The 13,002-nt window shown below is 40.3% G+C and overlaps 1 protein-coding gene across 5 annotated transcripts in view; it reads right to left on the bottom strand.

Annotated features, from left to right (window-relative positions):
• The window catches only part of Prp19 (pre-mRNA processing factor 19), a 57,106-nt gene that overhangs the window by 15,834 nt on the left and 28,270 nt on the right, over positions 1 to 13,002 (bottom strand). For all 5 annotated transcript variants that reach the window (XM_070087006.1, XM_070087004.1, XM_070087007.1 and 2 more), the window contains exons 8-9: positions 7,346 to 7,513; positions 536 to 674 (exon numbers count right to left, since the gene is read on the bottom strand). In XM_070087006.1, coding sequence (XP_069943107.1) covers positions 536 to 674; positions 7,346 to 7,513 — 307 coding nt within the window. The remainder of the gene's footprint in view (positions 1 to 535; positions 675 to 7,345; positions 7,514 to 13,002) is intronic.

Raw genomic sequence — 13,002 nt, 5'->3', positions numbered from 1 at the left:
TCTTTCTTTTTGGGTCACCCTGCCTCGGTGGGAGATGGCTGACTTGTTGAGGGGGGGGGGGGGGAATACAGGAGCTTAGATTTCTGTCTGGTACTGAAACACTTAGGTTGAGGCCTATGAGCAACATAGCCTTCAGCTTCCAGAAAAAGTTTTAGGTGCAACAAAATGGATATGGGAATTATAAAATATAATCTACAAAGGATTACAAGTTCTGGATGTGCTTTCTTTGAAAGGGTGCATACAAATTTATAAAATGAGCTGAAAAATATGAACAAAAACAAAAACACAAATATGCATTTTCAAATAGTGAAAAAGGGCAAGAATGAACTCAAACATAGCATATTCTGCAAACTACAAAAAATGTAAAAAGTACCTCAAATTTACTTAAGATGGGATAAAATAAGCACAATTGTTATAAATGCAACTAGCTAATTCAAAATATATATTTACACACTCCCACTCTCTCATTCATACATGTGTATACAAGTATAAAACTGAAATACCAAGCTTTGAATAAAAAGAGATGAAAGATTACCTGGGAAATTTGCCACATTTGAACGCTCCTTTAGATCCCAAATTTTTATTGTAGCATCTAGAGTTCCTGTTCCAAGAATAAGACCATCAGGGTGAAACTGGGCAGCAGTCAGGGGTGAGCTGGCTGAGGAGTCACTCACCTTAAGACAATACACAAGAAAGAAGACATAACTGCACAGTTCAAATCGGCAGATTGAATTTTAAGAAATATTTCAGTTTTTGCAAGACCAAATTCAGATACTTGGTATACCTTAGCTAATGCCCAATTATGCCATTGTTAAATGCACATTTGGGGGAGGCACCAAGAGAGATTTGGAGACTTCATCCCCCCCCTAAATTTCCCCAAAGCCCCCCCTTCAATTAAACAATCACCCCTATACCCCCAAGTACAAAAATTCTGGTACTATCACTGTGCATATTATAGTAGGATTTGAAGGACTTTTTTTCCCAGTCATTAATTTACAGCATATTAAGGCAATGTACAGGTTTATTATTGTTATAAAATTTTGAGTACTCTAATAAAAGCTTTTTTTTTAAGGAAATGTTGCATAATTTATTTATTTATTTTTTTTTTTCAACAAGTCGGCCGTCTCCCACCGAGGCAGGGTGACCCAAAAAAAAAGAAAGAAAATCCCCAAAAAGAAAATACTTTCATCATCATTCAACACTTTCACCACACTCACACATTATCACTGCTTTTGCAGAGGTGCTCAGAATACAACAGTTTAGAAGCATATACGTATAGAGATACACAACATATCCCTCCAAACTGCAAATATCCCAAACCCCTCCTTTAAAGTGCAGGCATTGTACTTCCCATTTCCAGGACTCAAGTCCGACTATATGAAAATAACCGGTTTCCCTGAATCCCTTCACTAAATATTACCCTGCTCACACTCCAACAGATCGTCAGGTCCCAAGTATCATTCGTCTCCATTCACTCCTATCTAACACGCTCATGCACGCTTGCTGGAAGTCCAAGCCCCTCACCCACAAAACCTCCTTTACCCCCTCTTTCCAACCCTTTCGAGGACGACCCCTACCCCTCTTTCCTTCCCCTATAGATTTATATGCTTTCCATGTCATTCTACTTTGATCCATTCTCTCTAAATGACCAAACCACCTCAACAACCCCTCTTCTGCCCTCTGACTAATGCTTTTATTAACTCCACACCTTCTCCTAATTTCCACACTCCGAATTTTCTGCATAATATTTACACCACATATTGCCCTTAGACAGGACATCTCCACTGCCTCCAACCGTCTCCTCGCTGCTGCATTTACCACCCAAGCTTCACATCCATATAAGAGTGTTGGTACTACTATACTTTCATACATTCCCTTCTTTGCCTCCATAGATAACGTTTTTTGACTCCACATATACCTCAACGCACCACTCACCTTTTTTCCCTCATCAATTCTATGATTAACCTCATCCTTCATAAATCCATCCGCCGACACGTCAACTCCCAAGTATCTGAAAACATTCACTTCTTCCATACTCCTCCTCCCCAATTTGATATCCAATTTTTCTTTATCTAAATCATTTGATACCCTCATCACCTTACTCTTTTCTATGTTCACTTTCAACTTTCTACCTTTACACACATTCTCAAACTCATCCACTAACCTTTGTAATTTTTCTTTAGAATCTCCCATAAGCACAGTATCATCAGCAAAAAGTAACTGTGTCAATTCCCATTTTGAATTTGATTCCCCATAATTTAATCCCACCCCTCTCCCGAACACCCTAGCATTTACTTCTTTTACAACCCCATCTATAAATATATTAAACAACCATGGTGACATTACACATCCCTGTCTAAGACCTACTTTTACTGGGAAGTATTCTCCCTCTCTTCTACACACCCTAACCTGAGCCTCACTATCCTCATAAAAGCTCTTTACAGCATTTAGTAACTTACCACCTATTCCATATACTTGCAACATCTGCCACATTGCTCCTCTATCCACTCTATCATATGCCTTTTCTAAATCCATAAATGCAATAAAAACTTCCCTACCTTTATCTAAATACTGTTCACATATATGCTTCAATGTAAACACTTGATCTACACATCCCCTACCCACTCTGAAGCCTCCTTGCTCGTCCGCAATTCTACATTCTGTCTTACCTCTAATTCTTTCAATTATAACCCTACCGTATACTTTTCCTGGTATACTCAGTAAACTTATTCCTCTATAATTTTTACAATCTCTTTTGTCCCCTTTCCCTTTATATAAAGGGACTATACATGCTCTCCGCCAATCCCTAGGTACCTTCCCCTCTTTCATACATTTATTAAACAAAAGTACCAACCACTCCAACACTATATCCCCCCCTGCTTTTAACATTTCTGTCATGATCCCATCAGTTCCAGCTGCTTTACCCCCTTTCATTCTACGTAATGCCTCACGTACCTTCACCACACTTACATTCCGCTCTTCTTCACTCCTAAAAGATGGTATACCTCCCTGGCCAATGCATGAAATTACCGCCTCCCTTTCTTCCTTAACATTTAAAAGTTCCTCAAAATATTCTCGCCATCTACCTAATACCTCCCTCTCCCCATCTACTAACTCCCCTACTCTGTTTTTAACTGACAAATCCATACTTTCCCTAGGCTTTCTTAACTTGTTTAACTCACTCCAAAATTTTTTCTTATTTTCATTAAAATTTCTTGACTGTGCCTCTCCCACTCTTTCATCTGCTCTCCTTTTGCACTCTCTCACCACTCTCTTCACCTTTCTTTTACTCTCCATATACTCTGCTCTTCTTATAACACTTCTGCTTTGTAAAAACCTCTCGTAATTTATTACATGAATAAAATAAATGAGGTTAGTAAAGTAAAAAAGACAAATAAATAAATCTCTAACAGGGATAAGGGGCAATGTAAATCACTGAGGCAGTGAAGTGAAAAGCAATGATAGGAGGGTTTACTGTAAGTTGCAGTGCTGTAAATAAAGCATTTGATGATTAATCAGCAGTACTTATCTGAATATGAGAGACTAAATCAAATTATCATTATCATCATCATCATTATTATTATTATGAAAAATAAGCACTATACCTGTGAAACTAAATCATAGATAAAATATCTCAGATGCCAGTTTTAAAAAACTAATTTTTAACACAATTTTGTGTTGACATGATTGGAATTTTTCTGTCTCATAAACATGCTAAGATAACAGGGATATCTTGCTACTCCTACTTACACTTTGGTCACACTTCACAGACACGCACATGCATATATATATATACATACATCTAGGTTTTTCTCCTTTTTCTAAATAGCTCTTGTTCTTTTTATTTCTTCTATTGTCCATGGGGAAGTGGAAAAGAATCTTTCCTCCGTAAGCCATGCGTGTCGTATGAGGCGACTAAAATGCCGGGAGCAATGGGCTAGTAACCCCTTCTCCTGTATACAATTACTAAAAAAGAGAAGAAGAAAAACTTTATAAAACTGGGATGCTTAAATGTGCGTGGATGTAGTGCGGATGACAAGAAACAGATGATTGCTGATGTTATGAATGAAAAGAAGTTGGATGTCCTGGCCCTAAGCGAAACAAAGCTGAAGGGGGTAGGAGAGTTTCAGTGGGGGGAAATAAATGGGATTAAATCTGGAGTATCTGAGAGAGTTAGAGCAAAGGAAGGGGGTAGCAGTAATGTTAAATGATCAGTTATGGAAGGAGAAAAGAGAATATGAATGTGTAAATTCAAGAATTATGTGGATTAAAGTAAAGGTTGGATGCGAGAAGTGGGTCATAATAAGCGTGTATGCACCTGGAGAAGAGAGGAATGCAGAGGAGAGAGAGAGATTTTGGGAGATGTTAAGTGAATGTATAGGAGCCTTTGAACCAAGTGAGAGAGTAATTGTGGTAGGGGACTTGAATGCTAAAGTAGGAGAAACTTTTAGAGAGGGTGTGGTAGGTAAGTTTGGGGTGCCAGGTGTAAATGATAATGGGAGCCCTTTGATTGAACTTTGTATAGAAAGGGGTTTAGTTATAGGTAATACATATTTTAAGAAAAAGAGGATAAATAAGTATACACGATATGATGTAGGGCGAAATGACAGTAGTTTGTTGGATTATGTATTGGTAGATAAAAGACTGTTGAGTAGACTTCAGGATGTACATGTTTATAGAGGGGCCACAGATATATCAGATCACTTTCTAGTTGTAGCTACACTGAGAGTAAAAGGTAGATGGGATACAAGGAGAATAGAAGCATCAGGGAAGAGAGAGGTGAAGGTTTATAAACTAAAAGAGGAGGCAGTTAGGGTAAGATATAAACAGCTATTGGAGGATAGATGGGCTAATGAGAGCATAGGCAATGGGGTCGAAGAGGTATGGGGTAGGTTTAAAAATGTAGTGTTAGAGTGTTCAGCAGAAGTTTGTGGTTACAGGAAAGTGGGTGCAGGAGGGAAGAGGAGCGATTGGTGGAATGATGATGTAAAGAGAGTAGTAAGGGAGAAAAAGTTAGCATATGAGAAGTTTTTACAAAGTAGAAGTGATGCAAGGAGGGAAGAGTATATGGAGAAAAAGAGAGAAGTTAAGAGAGTGGTGAAGCAATGTAAAAAGAGAGCAAATGAGAGAGTGGGTGAGATGTTATCAACAAATTTTGTTGAAAATAAGAAAAAGTTTTGGAGTGAGATTAACAAGTTAAGAAAGCCTAGAGAACAAATGGATTTGTCAGTTAAAAATAGGAGAGGAGAGTTATTAAATGGAGAGTTAGAGGTATTGGGAAGATGGAAGGAATATTTTGAGGAATTGTTAAATGTTGATGAAGATAGGGAAGCTGTGATTTCGTGTATAGGGCAAGGAGGAATAACATCTTGTAGGAGTGAGGAAGAGCCAGTTGTGAGTGTGGGGGAAGTTCGTGAGGCAGTAGGTAAAATGAAAGGGGGTAAGGCAGCCGGGATTGATGGGATAAAGATAGAAATGTTAAAAGCAGGTGGGGATATAGTTTTGGAGTGGTTGGTGCAATTATTTAATAAATGTATGGAAGAGGGTAAGGTACCTAGGGATTGGCAGAGAGCATGCATAGTTCCTTTGTATAAAGGCAAAGGGGATAAAAGAGAGTGCAAAAATTATAGGGGGATAAGTCTGTTGAGTGTACCTGGTAAAGTGTATGGTAGAGTTATAATTGAAAGAATTAAGAGTAAGACGGAGAATAGGATAGCAGATGAACAAGGAGGCTTTAGGAAAGGTAGGGGGTGTGTGGACCAGGTGTTTACAGTGAAACATATAAGTGAACAGTATTTAGATAAGGCTAAAGAGGTCTTTGTGGCATTTATGGATTTGGAAAAGGCGTATGACAGGGTGGATAGGGGGGCAATGTGGCAGATGTTGCAAGTGTATGGTGTAGGAGGTAGGTTACTGAAAGCAGTGAAGAGTTTTTACGAGGATAGTGAGGCTCAAGTTAGAGTATGTAGGAAAGAGGGAAATTTTTTTCCAGTAAAAGTAGGCCTTAGACAAGGATGTGTGATGTCACCGTGGTTGTTTAATATATTTATAGATGGGGTTGTAAGAGAAGTAAATGCGAGGGTCTTGGCAAGAGGCGTGGAGTTAAAAGATAAAGAATCACACACAAAGTGGGAGTTGTCACAGCTGCTCTTTGCTGATGACACTGTGCTCTTGGGAGATTCTGAAGAGAAGTTGCAGAGATTGGTGGATGAATTTGGTAGGGTGTGCAAAAGAAGAAAATTAAAGGTGAATACAGGAAAGAGTAAGGTTATGAGGATAACAAAAAGATTAGGTGATGAAAGATTGAATATCAGATTGGAGGGAGAGAGTATGGAGGAGGTGAACGTATTCAGATATTTGGGAGTGGACGTGTCAGCGGATGGGTCTATGAAAGATGAGGTGAATCATAGAATTGATGAGGGAAAAAGAGTGAGTGGTGCACTTAGGAGTCTGTGGAGACAAAGAACTTTGTCCTTGGAGGCAAAGAGGGGAATGTATGAGAGTATAGTTTTACCAACGCTCTTATATGGGTGTGAAGCGTGGGTGATGAATGTTGCAGCGAGGAGAAGGCTGGAGGCAGTGGAGATGTCATGTCTGAGGGCAATGTGTGGTGTGAATATAATGCAGAGAATTCGTAGTTTGGAAGTTAGGAGGAGGTGCGGGATTACCAAAACTGTTGTCCAGAGGGCTGAGGAAGGGTTGTTGAGGTGGTTCGGACATGTAGAGAGAATGGAGCGAAACAGAATGACTTCAAGAGTGTATCAGTCTGTAGTGGAAGGAAGGCGGGGTAGGGGTCGGCCTAGGAAGGGTTGGAGGGAGGGGGTAAAGGAGGTTTTGTGTGCGAGGGGCTTGGACTTCCAGCAGGCATGCGTGAGCGTGTTTGATAGGAGTGAATGGAGACAAATGGTTTTTAATACTTGACGTGCTGTTGGAGTGTGAGCAAAGTAACATTTATGAAGGGATTCAGGGAAACCGGCAGGCCGGACTTGAGTCCTGGAGATGGGAAGTACAGTGCCTGCACTCTGAAGGAGGGGTGTTAATGTTGCAGTTTAAAAACTGTAGTGTAAAGCACCCTTCTGGCAAGACAGTGATGGAGTGAATGATGGTGAAAGTTTTTCTTTTTCGGGCCACCCTGCCTTGGTGGGAATCGGCCGGTGTGATAATAAATAAATAAATGATTGGAATTTAAAAGGAAATTATCTCAGAAAAATTTATTTGGTGGACATTGGAATAGACAATGCAATAAAACAACAGAAAAACAAAAAGGATTTATATATATTAAGCAATGCATGATATGTCCTCAAATACCCCTTCTACAAACCAGTTGAACTTGAAATAGTCTAACCTTGCACAATACACGACCAGTCCTTATGTCTGAGAATGCCCAGTTGTGGTCTCGGGAGGCTGACAGCAGGTAGTCTCCAGTAGCGTGAAGAGACAATCCTGTGACAGGTCCATCATGAGCACGGATCAGCTGAAGAGTCTGGGAAGTGCCTACATTCCATACACGGATCTGAAAGAATCCTACAAGTATCAGAATACAAATGACAAGCAATATAATATTAGATTTGCAGACTAATAACAAATTTGTGAACTAGTTCATTAAAAAGTGAACACAAAAAACCCTTTAATAAATATTAACAGCAGACCTACCATACAAACAAGAAACTGATCTTCAAATGAAATGAGCAGGAAGCCCTGAACTATAGTGTCCTTAATGCATATAAAGCACAAATTACCAATTAAGCTTATAAGAAAGACTGGTTGAACAGCTATAAAACACTAAATTTTTTCAAAGAGCACCAATATGGGTATAAATACAACTATTCTTCTAGCAATATAGTAGGTAACAACAGCTGAGTAACATGTATACACAATTTTTGTGTGTTCAAACATGCCACCCGCTGACATTTCACACCTCAGCTGAACTGTTTGGGTCACCTACCACCATTTCATGTTTAGGGAAAAAACTCCTAGTCAAAGTAGGTTCACAGTGTAGTGTGGGATAACTGTCACATTAGGACATGTACACAACTGGATTTTTGTTACAAGGGAACACCTTGTAACTGGTAGGATGATGTCTTATTTGTTCCAAAATTATTACAATTTGATATTAACAGTGATATTCAGACAAACTGACCAATATCATGGGACAAGAAGTCACACTGTTAGACTTTATTCACTTAGCCTTGGATAATTCTAAATGGATAATTCTAAATGTATGCCCTCATTACCACTGTAAAAACAATTACAGTGGACCCTCGTTTTTCGTAATTATTCCATTCCAGAGAGTGTGACTAATGGTGAAATTGATGATTTGCGAAACCATTTTAACCCATTTCAGACCAAGAGTATTAACTAAAAAATATTTTTTTTTTGTAACATGAAATGCAGATTTACATACACAGAAAACAATGAGACATGAAGAATAAAACAATAATAACATCACACTTATGGAGTCAAAGAAGGGAATGTATGAAAGAATAGGAGTACCAACATTCTTATATGGGTGTGAAGCTTGGGTTGTGAATGCAGCAGTGAGGAGGTGGTTGGAGGCAGTGGAGATGTCCTGTCTAAGGGCAATGTGTGGTGTAAATATTATGCAGAAAATTCGGAGTGTGGAAATTAGGAGGTGGTGTGGAATTAATAAAAGTATTAGTCAGAGGGCTGAAGAGGGGTTGTTGAGGTGGTTTGGTCATTTAGTGAGAATGGATCAAAGTAGAATGACATGGAGAGCGTTTAAATCTGTAAGGGAAGGAAGGCGGGGTAGGGGTCGTCCTCGAAAAGGTTGGAAGGAAGGGGTAAGGGAGGTTTTGTGGGCGAGGGGCTTGGACTTCCAGCAGGCATGCATGAGCGTGTTCGATAGGAGTGAATGGAGACAAATGGTATTTGGGACCTGACGATCTGTTGATGTGTGAGCAGAGTAATATTTAGTGAAGGGATTCAGGGAAACCGGTTATTTTTATATAGCCGGACTTGAGTCCTGGAAATGGGAAGTACAATGCCTGCACTCTAAAGGAGGGGTTCGGGATATTGGCAGTTTGGTGGGATATGTTGTGTATCTTTATACATACATGTATATGCTTCTAAGCTGTTGTGTTCTGAGCACCTCTGCAAAAATAGTGATTATGTGTGAGTGAGGTGAAAGTGTTGAATGATGATGAGAGTATTTTCTTTTTGGGGATTTTCTTTCTTTTTGGGTCACCCTGCCTTGGTGGGAGACGGCCGACTTGTTATAAAAAAAAAAAAAAAAACTTTATTGAAGACTCTTGTTGGTGTATGAATAAAATATGTCATTATGTATGTCAGGAAATGTGGCAGCAGCAAGGGGGTGTTTAGAGGCAGGACAAGATAGTCCTTCAATATGACACTAATATCAACTCTATGGCTTATTTTTTTTTTTTTTTTTCAACAAGTCGGTCATCTCCCACCGAGGCAGGGTGGCTTATTTATCTATCACAATTCATCTAATATGATATAATAAACAATATTAATAACATAGAAAATATAACATATAAAAAAATGTCATTACGTATGTCACGAGTGATGTTGTGTTTTGTTGTTGGGTGTATAAGGGCCACTGAGACCATAAGCCATACATAGTGGTGGTGGAGGGCGGTGGTGTTGTCAGTAGCCCTATACAGTGGACCCCCCGGTTAACGATATTTTTTCATTCCAGAAGTATGTTCAGGTGCCAGTACTGACCGAATTTGTTCCCATAAGGAATATTCAGAAGTAGATTAGTCCATTTCAGATCCCAAAACATACACGTACAAATGCACTTACATAATTACACTTACATAATTGGTCGCATTGGGAGGTGATCGTTATGCGGGGGTCCACTGTATAACTCCAACAACATTGGAGGACTTAGGGTCGTGCTGTCCTTTTTCTATCGATTAATCGCTTAACTTACTTGCTACACTGTTAATGTTACAATTTATTGCTGGCTGTGCCTTTATTGACTCGTGCTGCTTTAGTATAGTACATATCGTAGAATCACTGAATCAGTGAAGAAGGTGCATTCTCCCCTCTCTCTTCCTCCTCTGCTTTGGTACTTTTGCTATGAGTTCTTTCTTGAATTCTATCGTGTTTCTCACCTTCTTTACCAAAGGCCTGGCACTAGGAGCTTTCTTTGGAGCCATGGTGGTTTATTTAGCAGTTGCAAACTCTAAAACGAGTGGAACAGTATTACGAAATGTATCGTATGAACTCATGGGATCGTCCTCACTCGCTGATAAACAATGGCACACTGGCTGTGAATGGAGTGTGGGGCTGCTCAGGGCCGTGCATACGCGTCTGGGACAAACGACTATTTGAGAGTCAAATGACAATTTGCGAGTCAATATTTTGACGAAAAAAGTTATGATTTTCGAAAATTACGACTTCTAATGCTTACAAAAAACGAGGGTCCACTGTACAGTGGTACCTCAAGTTTCGAACAGCCCCCAACTCGAATAAGTATGCAAGTGTATTTTTGTAAGTGCTTTTGTAAGTGTATTTTTGGGGGTCAGAAACGGATTAATCTAATTTACATTATTCCTTATGGGAACAAATTCGTTCGGTATCGGCACTTGAACAGCCTTCTGGAACGAATTAAGTTTGTAACTCGAGGTACCACTATATGTATTTATGTTATATGTACTGTACATAAAACCTAAATAAACCTTGTAATTACAGTAACTTTATTATTACCAAATATTTTTTGATGAAATGTTTATGAAGATTATTGTAGCTCAGACAAACAGCTATTACCAGTACACACTGGCTAATACAATTGTTTCATTGAAATCTCGACTCTGACAGTGAAATGACACTAGTGTTGCCGAGATGTAGTACCTTTTTATAGCAACAGCACTTCTAGTGCCACATGCTCATGAAAACAACACATCGCAAGTTTCAAGTACTTAACCCTTTCAGGGTCCGTCCCATAGATCTACGGCTGGTCGGTGAGTGTCCAAACCGTAGATCTACGCCAAAATTCTAGCGCCGTCAAATTTAGCGCGAAAGCGCTCATAGGCCTACATATGAGAGAATGGGTCTGCGCCGTGGGTGTGCGCCGTAAACAAAAAATCTAGGCGCCTGTATAGCATTGTGGGAACGCCGGCTCAGTCACCCTTGTTCACCATGCCTCGTCGCAAGTCAGCTCTCACTCCCCGGAAAATTGGGACTCTCCTCTTCCTGTCTGATAGTTCTGACACTGATGGAAGTGGAAATGAAGACGAATTCTACGGCTTTGATAAGTTAGTGACCGAAAATAATGACCAGGATATCGATAATAGTGCAGAAAACCCCGACGATCCTCGACCTTCTACCTCTGGTGTGGGCACTCGTGACTCACCGTCGGGTGTTCCTAAACGTAAGAGAAAACTAATATTTTCCCGTGGCCTGGCCTCTGACTTCAGTAATGACGATGATTCTGACGTGGATTGTGATTTTATTGCGCTCGACGATCATTCGAGTAGTGATAGTGAGGAAACATATTCACCAGTGAAGCGTCGGTATGTCCGCCGCCGCATGCGCTCGGGTAGTGTACCCTATGCTGTGCCCAGGGGACGGAGTACATCCCGGAGTACATCCCGTGGCCCTACACCCGTTTTAGGTAGTGATAGTGAGGATGATGTGGCTACACTTGGCATGGATGGGCCACAGACATCAGTGGATGGTGTTAGTGGGGCTGGTGGTGGTAGTGGCACCGCCATGCGTGACTCGCTGTGCCACGCGGGAACCCACGCTGCTGACTCGTCAGTTCAAGGACAAAGCGGAGCGTCACCCACCAGCCCGCCACAACCACCCGTACAACCAGCCTATGATGTCCAGTATCCACCAGCAAACCGTATCTGGGATTGGCAGCAAAATCCCAATTTTGTTCCCAGCCCTCACCACTTTGATGACTCGCAAAGTGGAATTCTACCTACCTGTCCCCTTGGAACCACGGCCAATGAACTGGAATTCTTTGAATTATTCTTTGACCAGCCATTGATGGAAATTATTGTCAGGGAAAGTAATAAGTATTTTCAGTACACCATGGCAAATACGATCTTATCACCACAGTCAAGACTACACAGGTGGAAAGAGACGACTGTTGCAGAAATGTATTTGCTTTTTGCAACAATAATGCTTATGCCTCACGTCTATAAGCATAATATAAAAGCATACTGGTCCACAGATCGGCTAATTTGTACCCCATCCTTCAGTGAAATAATACCAGTGAACAGGTTTATCTTACTGTTATGTATGTTGCACTTCTCTGACAAAACCAGGCCTGACAGAAGTGACAGGTTATACAAGATTAGAAATGTTTTCATGTATCTCAAACAAAAGTTCAGGATATACTTTTATCCATTCAAGAATCTTGTAATTGACGAGTCTTTGATTTTGTTCAAAGGTAGACTGTCATTCAAGCAGTATATACCGAGCAAGAGGAACCGCTTTGGTATAAAATTGTTTGTACTCTGTGATTGTGACAGTGGCCTGGTGTTGGATATTGTTGTATACACGGGTAGTAAAACATTGAAAGATACCAAAATGTTATTGGGTATATCAGGTGACATAGTGAGAAACATGATGGCACCTTATCTTGGTAAGGGCCATACATTATATACCGATAACTGGTACACAAGCCCATTACTCAGTGATTTCATGCGAGTGAACAAGACAGATGTGTGTGGCACAGTGCGTTCTAATCGTAAACATATGCCCAGGCTCAACGCAGGTGTTCGTGGTGATGACGTGCAGGTGTTTACTGCCAATGACATCATGGCATTACGGTGGCATGACAAACGAGATGTCACATTGTTGACAACCATTCACCGTAATGAAATGCAAGACAGTGGCAAAGTTGATCGAGTGACCAATGAACGTATTCGAAAACCAGTGACAGTGATTGATTATACACAAAACATGCGCTTGGTTGACAAGTGTGACATGCAGATTGGTTTTGTTGACTGTGTTCGTAAGAGTTACAAGTGGTACATGAAACTTTTCTTCCATCTCATGGAC

The sequence above is a fragment of the Cherax quadricarinatus genome, chromosome 20, assembly GCF_038502225.1.
Source record: "Cherax quadricarinatus isolate ZL_2023a chromosome 20, ASM3850222v1, whole genome shotgun sequence".
Taxonomy (NCBI): Eukaryota; Metazoa; Arthropoda; class Malacostraca; order Decapoda; family Parastacidae; genus Cherax; species Cherax quadricarinatus.
The sequence above is the reverse complement of the archived record's forward strand: the minus strand, read 5'-3'. Positions and strand labels throughout refer to the sequence as shown.